Source organism: Oncorhynchus keta, chromosome 9, assembly GCF_023373465.1.
Source record: "Oncorhynchus keta strain PuntledgeMale-10-30-2019 chromosome 9, Oket_V2, whole genome shotgun sequence".
NCBI classification, from domain to species: domain Eukaryota; kingdom Metazoa; phylum Chordata; class Actinopteri; order Salmoniformes; family Salmonidae; genus Oncorhynchus; species Oncorhynchus keta.
In genome coordinates, this window is record NC_068429.1 from 40,130,978 (window position 1) to 40,146,912 (window position 15,935).

General features: G+C 45.9%; 1 protein-coding gene across 1 annotated transcript in view; it reads right to left on the bottom strand.

Annotated features, from left to right (window-relative positions):
* Nucleotides 1-15,935, bottom strand: part of LOC118387778 (phosphatidylinositol 4-kinase alpha-like) — a 39,237-nt gene that overhangs the window by 14,533 nt on the left and 8,769 nt on the right. The window contains exons 7-34 of the mRNA XM_052524744.1: nucleotides 15,485-15,633; nucleotides 15,286-15,351; nucleotides 15,094-15,190; nucleotides 14,427-14,618; nucleotides 14,219-14,319; nucleotides 13,816-14,075; nucleotides 13,614-13,709; nucleotides 13,228-13,411; nucleotides 13,018-13,118; nucleotides 10,403-10,571; nucleotides 10,235-10,285; nucleotides 10,001-10,109; nucleotides 9,670-9,810; nucleotides 9,523-9,545; nucleotides 8,894-8,978; nucleotides 8,663-8,733; nucleotides 7,898-8,104; nucleotides 7,723-7,806; nucleotides 7,566-7,655; nucleotides 7,213-7,332; nucleotides 6,896-6,988; nucleotides 6,510-6,666; nucleotides 6,099-6,226; nucleotides 5,824-5,982; nucleotides 5,469-5,620; nucleotides 5,250-5,357; nucleotides 3,089-3,309; nucleotides 12-176 (exon numbers count right to left, since the gene is read on the bottom strand). Coding sequence (XP_052380704.1) covers nucleotides 12-176; nucleotides 3,089-3,309; nucleotides 5,250-5,357; nucleotides 5,469-5,620; nucleotides 5,824-5,982; nucleotides 6,099-6,226; nucleotides 6,510-6,666; nucleotides 6,896-6,988; nucleotides 7,213-7,332; nucleotides 7,566-7,655; nucleotides 7,723-7,806; nucleotides 7,898-8,104; nucleotides 8,663-8,733; nucleotides 8,894-8,978; nucleotides 9,523-9,545; nucleotides 9,670-9,810; nucleotides 10,001-10,109; nucleotides 10,235-10,285; nucleotides 10,403-10,571; nucleotides 13,018-13,118; nucleotides 13,228-13,411; nucleotides 13,614-13,709; nucleotides 13,816-14,075; nucleotides 14,219-14,319; nucleotides 14,427-14,618; nucleotides 15,094-15,190; nucleotides 15,286-15,351; nucleotides 15,485-15,633 — 3,579 coding nt within the window. The remainder of the gene's footprint in view (nucleotides 1-11; nucleotides 177-3,088; nucleotides 3,310-5,249; nucleotides 5,358-5,468; nucleotides 5,621-5,823; nucleotides 5,983-6,098; nucleotides 6,227-6,509; nucleotides 6,667-6,895; nucleotides 6,989-7,212; nucleotides 7,333-7,565; nucleotides 7,656-7,722; nucleotides 7,807-7,897; nucleotides 8,105-8,662; nucleotides 8,734-8,893; nucleotides 8,979-9,522; nucleotides 9,546-9,669; nucleotides 9,811-10,000; nucleotides 10,110-10,234; nucleotides 10,286-10,402; nucleotides 10,572-13,017; nucleotides 13,119-13,227; nucleotides 13,412-13,613; nucleotides 13,710-13,815; nucleotides 14,076-14,218; nucleotides 14,320-14,426; nucleotides 14,619-15,093; nucleotides 15,191-15,285; nucleotides 15,352-15,484; nucleotides 15,634-15,935) is intronic.

Here is a 15,935-nt window from a genome sequence, read left to right on the forward strand (position 1 = left end):
TGTTGTGTTACCTGACTTCTTGGAGGCGGTGGACATGCCAGAGGACAGAGGGTAGGTGTTGATCCAGCCACTCTGGCCACTCTGCTGGGAGCGGGAGCTGGAGTCATGAGACATGGTGCTCCTGGGGTCCTGGGCCGTCATCACAGACAGACTGTTCAAAGACGGGTCCTGGTTGTCTACACACACACACACAGACAGGCATACAGTGCTTTCAGAAGGTATTCACACCCCTTTACTCTTTCCACAGTTCGTTGTGTTACAAAGTGGGATTCAAATAGATGTCATTATTTTGTTAATGATCTACACAAAATACTCTGTAATGTCAAAGTAGAAGAACAATTCTAGCATTTGTAAAAAAATAATAATAATTACAAATAAAACATTATTACATCTTGATTAGATAAGTATTCAACCCCGAATGTCAATACATGTTAAAATCACATTTGGCAGCGACTACAGTTGAGTCGTTCTGGGCAAGCCTCTAAGAGCTTTGCATACCTGCATTGGACAATATTTGCACATTGTTCTTTTGAAAATTCTTCAAGCTCAGTAAAGTTGGTTGTTGATCATTGCTAGACAGCCCTTTTCAAGTCTTGCCGTAGATTTTCAAGCCAATTGAAAGTAAACGCTGTAACTCGGCCACCCAGGAACATTCCATGTCATTTTGGTAAGCAACTCCAGTGTAGATTTGGCCTTGTGTTTTAGGTTATTGTCCTGCTGAAAGGTGAATTTGTCTCCCAGTGTCTGGTGAAATGCAGACTGAACCAGGTTTTCCTCTAGGATTTTGCTTGTGCTTAGCTCTATTCCGTTTCTTTTGATCCAGAAAATAACTCCCTAGTCCTTGCCGATGACAAGCATAACCATAACATGATGCGGCCACCACCATGCTTTAAAATATGAAGAGTGGAACTCAGTGATGTGTTGTGTTGGATTTGCCCCAAACATAACACTTTGTATTCAGGACAAAAAGTAAAGTTCTTTGCCAGTTTTTGCAGTTTTACTTTAGTGCCTTATCCACAATATTACCCTAATCTGTCAATTAGGTTAGTATTGTGGAGTAACTAGTGTCGTTGACCCATCCTCAGTTCTATCATAGCTATTCAACTTTTTAACTGTTTTAAAGTCACCTTTGACCTCATGGTGAAATCCCTGAGCGGTTTCCTTCCTCTCCAGCAACTGAGTTAGGAAGGACGCCTTTATCTTTGTATTGACTGAGTGTATTCATACAACATCCAAAGTGTAATTAATAACTTCACCATGCTCAAAAGGGATATTCAAAGACGGTAAAAATACAATTCTAACACATCTACCAATAGGTGCCCTTCATTGCGAAGCATTGAAACACCTCCTTGGTCTTTGTGTTTGAATCTTCACTGCTTGACTGAGGGACCTTACAGATAATTGTATGTGTGGGGTACAGAGATGATGTAGTCATTTTAAAAAAAAATCACGTTAAACTATTACACAGTAAGTCCATGTCACTTATTATGTGACTTGTTAAGCAAATGTTTGCTCCTGAACTTATTTTGGCTTGCCATAACAAAGGTATTGAATACTTATTGACTGAAGACATTTCAGCTTTTCATTTTAAATTAATTTGTAAACATTTCTAAAAACATCATACTCCTTTGACATAGGGTATTGTGTGTAAACCAGTGACAATTTTTTTTTTTTTTTTTAATTCATTTGAAATTAATTTTAAATTCAGGCTATAACAACAAAATGTGGAAAAGGTCAAGGGATGTGAATACTTTCTGAATACACTGTAGGTAGGGATAAAGTACACACACACACACACAGTCTTTCTATCCCTTATTATTTGGGCCCTGGGGGTTTCCCGACTAATCTACTTCCTCACTTAACACCCTCCATCCATTTCTCTTTATCCCTCCCTCTTTCCACTACAAACTCAACTATCTCTGTCCATCTAACGCCTAATTCCTTCACATTCTCTAGCTACATCATTCTCCATCCCTCAATGCATTCATCTAAAACAACATTGGCATGCATCCCTCTCTCTACCACTCAATGCATTCATCTAAAACAACATTGGCATGCATCCCTCTCTCTACCACTCAATGCATTCATTCCTTAATCCACACGGACATGCATCACCATCCATGGACAAGACATTGTGAAATATAAATGAGGCGACGAGCATCGTCTCAGCATTCGATGGAGAGGAAGGAGTTTTTGAAGAGCGATATGATGAGCTTTATAACGTTAGTCCTGTATTATATGAGATGACCATGCGTTGGTCCCACAGGCAGTGGTAGAATTTACCCCTAACCGCTGATACAGTCAGACATTATTTCACCCACCTGATGGTAAAGGGTTACCATTGAGGGTAGAGTCATCTGATTCTAAATCTGTGGTTAGGGCTAGTTTCTACCCGGCGCGATCCGATGTGTTATGAAGTGAGATCATGTTGTTCTTGGGGTCGCCAGGGACGGACAGGAGGAAGGAGCGGTGTGGGTGGTGGAGAAGAAATACGGCTCTCAAATTTCTCAATTTGTTTGTTTTCTTTTTGTTGACAAATTGACAAATCGAGCTGAGGGGCGGATCGGCATGATATAATGTGTAGAATAATAATAATAAATAATCAATCATGCATTTTATCAGAGGTGGCAAATCTGCGCCTTGCTCCGCAGCAGACAAATAGATGGATAGAGTAAAATAGATAAAGAAAGAGAGACCGAAATAAAAAGAGAGCGAGAAAGAGAGAAAGGAGAGAAAGAAAAAGAGAGACAGAAAGAAAGAAATAGATAGAGAAAGAGACAAAGAAAGAAATAGATAGAGAAGAGACAGAAAGAAAGAAATGTATAGAGAAAGAGAGAGAGAGAGAGAAAAAGAGAGACAGAAAGAAAGAAATAGATAGACAAAGAGAGACAGAAAGAAAGAAATAGATAGAGAAAGAGAGACAGAAATAAATAGAGTGAGATCCTACAGACTATAAAGATTTATCGATCTATGAGCAACGTAGCAAGGTGCCTGATCAGGCGTCAGATTTGACCTGTGTAAAAACATGCTCTTGTAGTCTTGCAATGCTGTTGTTAATCAGCCGGTGTTTCCACCGCTGTAGGCTTACTTAGCATCGATATCGGAGAAGTGCTGGACACGATTAGTGATCCGAATATCCCGGCAGAGAGGGTGCTGGGGGTGGGCACGGCGCCTAGCTCACCGGGAGGAACCAGCTGGCACGCCGCCAGGTACTTCTTGTCCGACAGGATGCTGGCGTAGAAACGAATCATGAAGCTGATGTCCTCGCGCAGACGCTTGTCCCCCTGAGTAGGGAACTTAGGAGGGGCACTAGAGAGGGAGGGGGGAGAATGAGGGAAGTATACAATTAAACAAGAAAATCCTGACCTCTGGATCATTGGCCCCTTTGGGCCAATGACACGTGTTACGAACAACAACATTCTGCATAATAAATACCTTCTTTACATTAGTATTATAATTTTAGCTTACGGCACCTGGTATTCATAGGCGGTCTCCCGTCCCAGTACTAATCAGGCCCGACCCTGAACAGGTGTTCAACAGGTGGTATGGCCACAAGCGTATTTTTTTGTACCCCATTTCCTCCCTGCTCCAAAACCACCATAAAAAAAGCCAGACTACAGTTTGCAACTGCACATGGGGACAATGATCATACCTTTTGGAGAAATGTCCTCTGGTCTGATTAAACAAAAATAGTAGTGTTTGGCCACAATGACCATCGTTATGTTTGGAGGAAAAAGGGGGAGGCTTGCAAGCCGTGAAGCACAGCTGTGGCAGATTCATGTTGTGGAGGTGCTTGGCTGCAGGAAGGACTGGTGTACTTCACAAAATAGATGGCAGGAAAATTATGTGGAAATATTGAAGCAACATCTCAAGACATCAGTCAGGAAGTTAAAGCTTGGGTCTTCCAAATGGACAATGACCCCAAGCAAACTTCCAAAGTTGTGGCAAAAGGGCTTAAGGACAACAAAGCCAAGGTACTGGAGTGGCCATCCCAAAGCCCTGACCTCAATCCTATAGAACATTTGTGGGCAGAACTGAAAAGGCGTGTGCGAGCAAGGAGGCCTACAAACCTGACTCAGTTACAACAGCTCTGTCAGGAGGAATGGGCCAAAATTCACCCAACTTATTGTGGGAAGCTTGTGAAAGGCTACCCAAAACGTTTGACCCAAGTTAAACAATTTAAAGGAAATGCTACCAAATACTAATTTAGTGTATGTAAACTTCTGACCCACTGGGAATGTGATGAAATAAGTAAAATTAAATAAATCATTCTCTCTACTATTATTCTGACATTTCACATTCTTAAAATAAAGTGGTGATCCTAACGGACCTAAGACAGGGAATTTTTGCTAGGATTAAATGTCATGAATTGTAAAAAACTGAGTTCATATTTATTTGTCTAAGGTGTATTTAAACTTCCGACTTCAACTGTAAGTAGTACTTTAAAGTATTTTTACTTAAGTACTTTACACAACCGATTGGGAATGACTACAAACGTATCATCAGCAGCATAGTGTCCTGTTTCTTCTCCGCTTTCCTGGTAGCCATGTGTGGAATGTTATTGACCTTATAGTCTATAACCACAGTACAATAATGCACAATCCTCACGCTTGCTGTTTAACCACCACCAGCTATAATAACCTCAAAACCCATCATTGGAACTCCTTTCCCCTGCATAGGGCTACCTGGCATCACATCATCTGGCTTTTGAGGATCCTCCCTCGGAGAGGAAACTATTTATTAAAATGTCATATCGCATATTGTTGAGTCAACATGACGCTCTCTCCTTGTGGTAAAGATACTGATTTAGAGAGGGAAAGTTATCGCCCATGTTAGTAGTGAAGGACTATGGAGTAGAACTTCCTGTGTGTGTGTGTGTGTGTGTGTGTGTGTGTGTGTACCTGAAGTAGTCGAAGGCGGTGGAGTAGATCTTCCTGTGTGTGTGTGTGTGTGTGTGTGTGTGTGTGTGTGTGTGTGTGTGTGTGTGTACCTGAAGTAGTTGAAGGCGGTGGAGTAGAATTTCCTGTGTGTGTGTGTGTGTGTACCTGAAGTAGTTGAAGGCGGTGGAGTAGAACTTCCTGTGTGTGTGTGTGTGTGTGTGTGTGTGTGTGTACCTGAAGTAGTCGAAGGCGGTGGAGTAGATCTTCCTGTGTGTGTGTGTGTGTGTGTGTGTGTGTGTGTGTGTGTGTGTGTGTGTACCTGAAGTAGTGAAGGCGGTGGAGTAGAACTTCCTGTGTGTGTGTGTGTACCTGAAGTAGTCGAAGGCGGTGGAGTAGATCTTCTCTCGGAGGACATTTCTGATGGTGGTGTTGGTGACTACGTCAGAATGGAGCAGTGCTAGACCCAGAGTTAGGAGCCTACACACACACACACAGAGAGAGATTACCTCAATGAATTTGCTCTGAATCAGAAACTGGATCTTGTGTGTGTGTGTGTGTGTGTGTGTGTGTGTGTGTGTGTGTGTGTACCTAAAGCGAGGTCCGATGGCGGCTACGTGGCGGTTGAGGCTGCTCTTGGCCCCGCCTACATTAAGGGAGAGCGAGCGTTGTAATAGGCTCCCGAATATCTCCACCTGGTCTTCACTGGAATATTTAGCTATCTCAAACCTCTGAACCAGAAACTGGAGAGAGAAAGAGGGAGAGAGAGAAGGAGAAAGTAGAAGACGAGTTGAAGGGGGAGGGGGCATGGAATGAAAACACATAGGACTCGTGCAGTGAATTCCACTTACTCTTATTTTAAGCGAACTGGATTGAACACACACACACACACACACACACACACACACACACACACACACACACACACACACACACACACACACACCTCTATCCAAATGCAGTGAGGGGTGACGTTGGGGGGACAGGGGACAGGCTGACTCTCCTCTGAGGCTGCTAGGGGATCAGCCTCCACCTGAGCATCAGAGAACAAGCCCATCTTCAGCTCCACTGTCATCTGCCACGCCCCCGCCATCTCACGCATGAACTACAGACAGAGAATACCCGTGTTAGTGTGGGTTTGAATCCGGGTCCCACCACTATTTTCACAGAAATACACAATGTTACTTCAACTCCAGCAATAGATGTCTACAACATGCTTACCGGGACCTCCACTCCAGTGCGAGCAGCCAGCAGCCATTCCCAGCAGGCGATAGCCGTCTCCATGCCGTGCTCTGTAAACATCTTCAGAGGAGACCAACACAGGTGGTGCAGCAGCTGAGGATCACACTCTTCACAGAGAGAGAGAGCGAGAGAGACAACACAAGCCTTCAATATAATGAGACAGAGACAGAAAGTATGTAGACATCATAATGGACCAATACGTTTTCAAATAGCTGCCCTTTCTCTGGCCCGCTAAAGACTTCTGATGAACAAATCGATCTGGACAAAAATATGCGCAGCCCTTCAGCTGAATTTTGAAAGCCCGATGTAGCCGGAAATGATTGCCCGACCCTGGGCTACATGGTGCCTTCATTCCGTTCCAAACCAAAGTCAACTCGTCAGCACACACACCTTTAGTGCTGATGAGCAGAGCAGCCAGTTTGAACATGTTCTCAGTGAAGGCCTCAGGGTTCTGAGTGTCAAGGGCCTCTGTCATCTGTTTGACCATCAGGGTGGACAGGTCTGACTGGCTACGCACCGCCTCAATGAAATTAATCATACCTGCCACCTGGAGGGAGAAACACACACACACACACACACACACACACACACACACACACGCACACACGCACACACGCACGCACACACACACACACGCACACACACACACACGCACACACACACACACGCAATGTCGATGTGAACCGCAACATCGTTCTGTTGACTCAGCCAAAGAAATATGAGGTCTATGAAGAAGTGAGTGTCCGGTCCAGAACTGTAGTAGTGTCTATCTGTACCTCTCCAGCATAGCGATTCCTCAGGTTGAGTGAGGCCATGAAGTTGGAGTAGTCTTTCTTCACACAGGCTGGCCTCTCTGTCAGCTGAGTGATCTGGAGGGGAGGAAGGGACTTGGTTAGTGTGTGTGTGTGGACACGTTTTACTATACTTGTGAGTACCAGAAGTCCTACAACTCTGAGAAGTCAGGATATTTTGCCGGTCCTCACTTGTAAAAAGGCTATTTTAGGCTTAGGTTTAGGGGTTAGGTTTAGGGTTAGAGTTATGGAAAATACAATTTTGAATGGAAATACATTTTTAGGTGTGTGTGTGTTCTCACCCCTAGCGTAGTGCTCTGTCTGTTGTAGCCAGCGAAGTGCAGGATGCTCTCTGTAGCCATGGCCAGGCCAGTGTGCTGGGACAGACCTGACACCCAGTTCTGATGCTTGTTCAGGTACTCCTGGAGATGGAGAAGAACATCAAAAACAGGGAATGAAGACAAGACTCATCTAAAACCTTGACTTCTTCAAAAAAAGCCATTTAGAACCTCTTCATGAACAATGATTTGACAGAACATCTGCAATGCGTTTCCATCTGCTTTTCCTTTACAAAATGTGTGTGTGTGTGTGTGTGTGTGTGTGTGTGTGTGTGTGTGTGTGTGTGTGTGTGTGTGTGTGTGTGTGTGTAGCTCACCTGTAGGTGTGACTTGGTGACAGAGGGGGCCCACTTCATGGCTTCCTTCAGGATCTCCCCACAGCGAGCAGCAAAGTCCTTCACTATGCTCTACAACCACATAGAAACGTCAATGCAACATTCAGAAAACACACACACACCAAACACCCATTCCTACCTCTCTGGCCTCGTATGTGTCTGGTACAGTGATCCTGTAGGGCGTGTCCGGGATGTCGTAGTACGGCTGGTCCTTATGGATGTCCTATACACAAAGCAGGGGCACAAGTCAATACATTGAGGGATCACAGAGAATAACAATTGGCAGGTGGATACCAGAGAGCATGTGTGCGCACCGCGCCGAGGGAGAGGGAGAGGGTCTGCAGGATGTCCAGCATCGTCTTCAGTACGCGGCCACTCCACAGCAGGTGGGGGAACGTTTCGGCCAGACCTGACAGGTATTTGTCGGCCACCCTACGGATCCTCTTGTGGATGTGGTTGAAGTTGACCAATAGGAACTGAGCGTGGCGCTCCAACTCCTCCTCGTGGGCTTTAGTCTTCGGCTGGGGAGAGAAACACAGGAGAGAGAGCAGCGGTTAAACCAACCCACCAATCATTGGAGAGGACACGCTCCACAGACGGTCAGGTGTCCTTGACTTTCAGATGCTCTTGCGTCTCTCCGTTTTGATTGAATCTGACGACGGTCCTCAAATATTCGTTGTACGACTCCATGGCTCCATGGCTCCATGGCTCCATGGCTCCATGGCTCCATGACTCCATGACTCCATGGCTCCATGGCTCCATGACTCCATGGCTCCATGACTCCATGGCTCCATGACTCCATGGCTCCATGACTCCATGGCTCCATGACTCCATGACTCCATGGCTCCATGGCTCCATGGCTCCATGACTCCATGGCTCCATGACTCCATGACTCCATGGCTCCATGGCTCCATGGCTCCATGGCTCCATGACTCCATGACTCCATGGCTCCATGACTCCATGGCTCGTGTTGGATGTCATAAGGTGAATGCACCAATTTGTAAGTCGCTCTGGATAAGAGCGTCTGCTAAATGACTTAAATGTAAATGTAAATGTTAAGTGTTATCCGACAACCTTACCTTCTCAGCCATCATCTGTAGGAAGACCTCAAACACTTTGTCCCCAACGGCTATCACACACTGCATCATCCCTGGAGACAAAGAGAGGAGACATTCATTATATCACTGTCTAAATCATGTGGAATAAACGGCAAATATATTTGTAATAAATGTGTAATAGCGGTCTAATACATGAGTAATACCTATGTAACACCTGTGTATTAACTGCAATGACTGTGTAATGCAGCTTACCAGACTTGTCCTTCTGGATGGCTCTGTCCTCAAAGTAGCGGAACATCACCTGGAAACGGTCAGAGTCTAGAGCACGCAGCATCCTGGTGAGAGAAGAGGGGAGAGATGGATTGGAAACGGTCAGAGTCTAGAGCACGCAGCATCCTGGTGAGAGAGGGAGAGATGGATTGGAAACGGTCAGAGTCTAGAGCACGCAGCATCCTGGTGAGAGAAGGGGAGAGATGGATTGGAAACGGTCAGAGTCTCAGCATCCTGGCCGGTCAGAGTCTAGAGCACGAGCATCCTGGTGAGAGAAAGAGGGGAGGTGGATTGGAAACGGTCAGAGTCTAGAGCACGCAGCATCCTGGTGAGAGAAGAGGGGAGAGATGGATTGGAAACGGTCAGAGTCTAGAGCACGCAGCATCCTGGTGAGAGAAGAGGGAGATGGATTGTCAGAGTCAGACACGCAGCATCCAGGGGAGAGATGGATTGGAAACAGTCAGAGTCTAGAGCACGCAGCATCCTGGTGAGAGAAGAGGGGAGAGATGGTTGGAAACGGTCAGAGTCTAGCATCCTGGTGAAACGGTCAGAGTCTAGAAGTCAGGTCATTCAGCTCCGCATCCTGGTGAGAGAGGGGAGAGAAAAAAACACATGTACTCCAGCCTGTAGACACACACAAAACCAGCAGGTTTATAAACATCAGCCAAAACCAGGAACATCAGTGTGTGTGTGTGTTTGTAGTAGGATGTGTGTGTATGTCTGTACACAATCTGTATGTGTGTGTGTGGTTGCGTTTCATACTGCGGTGACAGTGTCGTTCTTCAGGGCAGAGTTGTACTGTAGTTCAGAGCGTAGGGGTTCTCCACTGGGGAAAGTGAGGAGGGGAGACTTGGTGGCGATCTCACACACTCCCTCATACCACTCCTCTGGCCACAGACCTGCAGAACACACAAAACCCTTAATAAACCTATGCACTTTTACACAGCAGAATGACTGATAAACTCACTTTAATCTTACCATCAGATGGGTATAGGCCACCATTTAAACCACGTCGAGTCAATTCTATAGATTGTACACCAATCCTGGTGGTTTACTGTAGTATATGTTAATATAATCTTAAACAGCCACCTGATCCCTCAACAGCGAAGCCCATCACCACAGAGTAGAGCCAGAAGTCTCTGAACAGCTTCTGCAGGCGAGGCTTCGCTTCCTTGATGGGCGGCAGACGCTTTGTCAGCTACACAGAGAAAGGAGACCCAGATCAATACGGAGTGTAGAGATGAAGTAGTGCTGCACAGACACTCGAGACAAATACTGCGCAAACTGTTGAAAATACTAAATGTATAGAGGCAACCCACATACCACGGCAATAACAGGAATCAGTACGCCAAGGTTTCCTGCACTGCTTGACGCCTGGAAATAAATAAACGATAGCTAAACAATGTCAACGCAAAACAACTAACACAAGCCTGTTGTCAAGGAACCTTGTAGTCTGGCCTAAGTTATGGTTACTGTGTAAATGGAGTGTACCTTCAGTGCGGGGCCCTTGTCCGAGGCCCTCTCGCTGGCCCTCTTGCCCTCCAGTCCAAGCTGGACAAACAGCTCCAGTAGGTTGACCAGCAGCTCATCTACCATCTGCTCTGAGGCCAGGTTAGCTGCTATGTTTGCTAACGCATTGATCACGGCCAGGGAACAGTGTCTGAAACACACATGAGATTAGCATAGTCGTTTTTAGTATAGTGGGTCATGGAGCTGGCTATGTGCAGTGAGAAGGGGTTCGGCAGTGGGGGACTGTGGGGAACAGGGAAGGCCTGAGGATTTAAACAAAATGTCTGTCTTTTTACAATAATTTTAATGATCTTCTGATTTCATCTCTTCAGTTTGAGTCAGTAAGTGAGTGGGTTAATACTGAAGACAAAAAAAATATCCCATCAGGATTTTGCTTTGGTGGTCTCTGGGTAGAACAATCTAACGAGTTCAGCCAGCCATTGGCTAGGCCTTCAGAAGCTGGACAGAAGGTCTTTTGCATTGTTCTGATTGGGTGGGGCCTACTGGAGTGAATGGGCTGCTTATTCTTTAACATTATTTGATGCTGTGTGTGACTTCTGTCGTCTGTCTATCAGCCGTGTCTATGTACTTGACTAAAACTGGAGTGCACGGGTATTACGGTCGCTGTCCTTTCAGCACAACGAGCCTGTCACATTTGATGTGACACTGTTGTTGTCTCTATTGGTGACAGTGGTGTTAGGCTATCATAGGTTGTGTAAACAGTAACCACGTTTACACGCACACCAATATCCCGTTATTATTTTTTGGAGTTGACGCATATAGACATAATTAAAAACAATATTAACCCCCTCCACACTCTCATTTTCAGCAACGACTTGGGGAATAGTTACAGGGGAGTGGAGGCGGGATGAATGAGCCAATTAGAAACGGGGGATGATTAAGTGACCATGATGGTATGAGAGCCAGATTGGGAATTTAGCCAGGACACCGGGGTTAACACCCTTACTCTTATGATAAGTGCCATGGAATCTTTTAGTGACCACAAAGAGTCAGGACACCCGTTTTAACGTCCCATCCGAAAGACGGCACCCTACAAATCATATCCCATTTACCATAACCTGGAAAAGCTTGTATACAGGTCATGAGATAGCTGGGATATGTTGATCTTAGACGGGATACTGTGGCATGTAAACACCTTATTCTGTTTACTGTTGTTTTTCGCAGTCTGCTCCGTTTCACATATCACGGGTGTTGTGTGATGCTGTTCTCACCGGATTGTCAAATCCCTTCAGAAAGTAGGTTACCCGTGCAGTTCCATCTACCATAATACATCTATAATAATTGGTTTTGCTGATACTCTGCAGGCTACTGGACGATATAGCCTACTGCGGTGTTTCCCAAACTCGGTCCTGGGGACCACAAGAGGTGCACGTTTTGGTTTTTGTTGGAGTACTACACGGCTGTAATGCTAGGGCAAAAACCAAAACGTGCACCGAGTTAGGGAGACGCTGACTTACTGGGTTATGCTACTTTCACACCTAATTTATGTTTTTTGCTTATAATTTCCAACATTTGGTAGGCCATTTATTTGTCAACTACAGTTACATGCAGATTCTCTTCGGTCATAACTTGTTGCCCTAGAAGTCTAAATAAAGCAGTGCTCACCAGAACGTCTTACATCAATAGAATGAATGCATTAGTAATCTAGCTGACACCAGTAAAGTTGTCGGTTTCGTTTAGGAAACCAGGGAGAAAAGTCAATAACTCCACAACAGAGGAAAGAATGGACCTGTGCAAAATGTCAACAGTTTGACCGGTTTTAAGGAAATGAGATGCTGAGAAAATCGATGAAACACGTTTCTGATAAGACAGTTCAGTTAGTCTTGGGTGCATATTTTATGTGGTTGAAATACTGTCTGCTTGCATAACAGTGTCCAAGACAACACGACACCCACATTCGCAGTTTCTCAAGAGACGCTGAAATAAAGCATATTTCTCCACTCCTGTTCCCGAGACAAAAATCAACATTTGGTGTATCATTTAACTGCAAGAAATGCATAATTCTGCAGGAGTTAATATTATATTACACTACATGTGAGAGGTTATAGACCTACAGTCAGTGTCCAGATGTCAGTTACGATTCCATTTAAACCTGATGATCTTAAATGAGGAATGTTCTGTTTATTCATGGTTACAGGGATACTAGTGAGCGGGATATCAAAAGTGCATGTAAACAGCTTATCCCGAATAAGACCTTAAGCGGGATATGAGCTACTATCCGAAATACTGTGCGCATGTAAACGTGGTCAATGATTTTTTTTGTTTTGCCGGTCACATTATTTTATGCTGTGTGTCAGATGTCGTGTCCGTGCCGGTTCTGACTCTGTGTGCTGCAGCCCGAAGCGCGGCCAGGCCTGTTTGATTCATTCATGATGTCATCAAAAAGCATCGCTCCTCCTTCACTACAACCGATCAACTACAGAAGATATCATGTTTTCTGTCGTCTTCTTGATTTTTTTTGTTTGTTTGATACAACGTATTGGAAGATTTCTGGTCCCTCGGAAGCACTAGCTCCTATAGTCATGATTGGCTACTGAGGATAGGATAGGGGGCAAAGGTTTAGGGGCTGAGGACACCTGTATCCGTGGTCCTTGTAGTCCTTGGTGGAGTAGACCATCGAGGAGGCCTTCACACTGATCTGCTGGAACAGGTTCCACACCTCCTGGTAGATATATTGCTGTGAGGTGAGAGAAAACCATGCGTTTGCTGAGGGATGTATTGCAAAGGGGAGAGAGGGAAGAAGGAATGAGTATAAAAGGACAAGATCGAGTGTGTGAGCGCCTCACATTCCCAGTGATGACCATGCATCCCAGCTGATCTATAATGAGTACGTCTAGCTGTGAAGGCGGCTGGCAGAACTTCTGCTGTAGGATCTGCAGGATGGGCTCCATGACGCGGGGCGTGTCCCTCAGAGCCACCGCGATGTGACCCAGGGCTCTGATGGTGTGGTCTGGGATCAAGTGGGCCTCTCTGGGTGGGGGGGGGGAGAAGAGAGACATACGGTTGGTCACAGGGGCTGCCAGTCATTGCCACAGAGATGGGGATTGGTTAGAGCTCCTATCAATAACTGCAGGACAGTCTTTCTAGGCAGGTCACCTGAGGTTCACCCGCTAACATTGAGAGTTATTTCATAAGTAAAGTAAGAGGTGATGTTGGGGTCAGATAGACTTACTTGTCATTCTCTTGAGAGATGTAGAGACGGTTGGACAGGCTGGCTAGGAAAGCCTCCACTATAACACTGTCCATAGTCAGACCAGCCTTCAGACAGCTGAGAGAAGGGAAAGAAACAGACCGCATATTTGGTGACAGCAGCGAATGAAAGGCGCGAACGTTGCTTATATTTCTCTTCTCTGAAAACAAAAGTCTTTCCTCACCTGCAGATGTTGTCTATGGAGATGTCTCGGAGCTGTTCGTACATGGAGGGCTGGCTCTTCTTATTGGCGTGAGCACTGAACGTAGACTGGGAGTGCTCATTGGTCACGTGGATCTTGACCTCACCTGTCCCTGTGGTGTACTGGCTGTGGTACTTGTACAACTTGACCAGGACAGGAGAGGGGACCACCAGGAAGTCTCTGAGAGACATGGTGACAGAGTGGGCCACCACCGGGAACCGCTCACACAGACGACCCAGACCCTACACACAAACACACCCAGGCTCATTCTTATTAGGTATGATTGATACTCGTATTATGGCATTCTCATCAACACAATATTGTGAAGACAGACAAAAACAGGAAGCGACTCGGAGGGAACCACTGTCGGCATTTCAGAACATACCTGTAGACAGCAGATGAGCAGGGGCATGTGAGCGATGATAACTTTACTGGACGTCTTGGACTGCAGCTTCTCCGACAGCTTGGTACACAGGTTCTCAGCTCCTGATCAAAGCAAAACGCATGAACAACAGTCGGTTTGTGTTCATTCCAAATGAATGACCCAATCCCCCCCCTGCTTTTCAAGGCATGCGCACGGGGGACAGTCTTACCCTGCTCCTCAGTGACGGCCCAGACCATGAGGTCGACGCAGGCAGCGTTCGCCTGGCAGCGTAGCTTCAGAGGACTCAGCTCACTGTGGAGGTGATCTACATCATGTAGGATCCTCTGCAGCTCTGACTGGCTACTACTGAACTGCTCCAGGACAAAGTCATGAACCTCCTTCACGTAGCCCGTCTGCAGGTCTGGGAACACCGCCACACCAACATCAATAACTCGCTCGTGGAACAGTCAGAAACACGTGCAGCAAACAGTCTGCTGAACTGATTCTGAACAATAGCAAATCAGGTCATTTCTGTATATTAGAGATGGGTTGGGTTAGGTTAGGTTAAAGGTTAGGGTCAATCTGCTGTTCAAACAACAACACTGGTGTTGCTAAACAGCTGAGGGACTGGACTGGAGAAATGTAACCACGCTCAAATTCACAAATTGATTTCATGCATGAAATCAAAATGATAATTGTAACCAAGTTGAGGCTGCATAGTGTTTGCTTACAACCAACTTATCTTTTGAGTTCTGATGGGGTACGACAGTTGAGTTCAGGAGGCACTTATAAGATATGGGTACATATCATTCATGTATATGTCCAAAAATGGATGTAGCAACTGCAGATTTCTCCCCTTTAAAAAGGTTCGGGTGAGAGACCAGTGGGGTTGTTACCTTTCAGGTTATACAGCGTGTCTCTGAGCATCTTGAAGATGGTCACATACAGAGGATCACTGAAGGTCCTGTAGTGCAGGTGCATACCTGGGTTCAACTACAGGGAGAGAACACAACAAACATGATGGAACATCTATCTTGAGGGCTACACAGGAAGGTGCTTTCAATCAAATAGAGGGGAAATGAACCTACCTCCAGAAATTCCTGCAAGGTGTCATCCAGTGTTTTCAGAAAGGATTCAGCGACAAACTGCTCAACCTGCACAAGACAAACAGAACACTTAGAAATTAATTCTGAAAAACGATTCCACAGTTCTATCCAACCCGATTCCACAGTTCTATCCAACCCGATTCCACAGTTCTATCCAATCCGATTCTACACATGTACTGACCATGTTGAGGAGCTGGCGCAGAATGTCCAGAGGGACGTCAAACTCTCCCTGGGCACTGCCCGTGAACAGAGGAGACACAGAGAAACTAGAACTGATGGTGGAGAAGTAATAGTCTGGGTCCACAGCACTACCATCAGGGAGATAGGAGCCTGGGGGGAAAGAAAGCGATAGGGGGATAGAGAGAGGAAGGGAGGGTGACAGCGAGAGGGATAGAGAGAGGAAGGGAGGGTGACAGAGAGAGGGATGGAGAGAGGAAGGGAGGGTGACAGAGAGAGGGATAGAGAGAGGAAGGGAGGGTGACAGAGAGAGGGATAGAGAGAGGAAGGGAGGGTGACAGAGAGAGGGATAGAGAGAGGAAGGGAGGGTGACAGAGAGAGGGATAGAGAGAGGAAGGGAGGGTGACAGAGAGAGGGATAGAGAGAGGAAGGGAGGGTGACAGAGAGAGGGATAG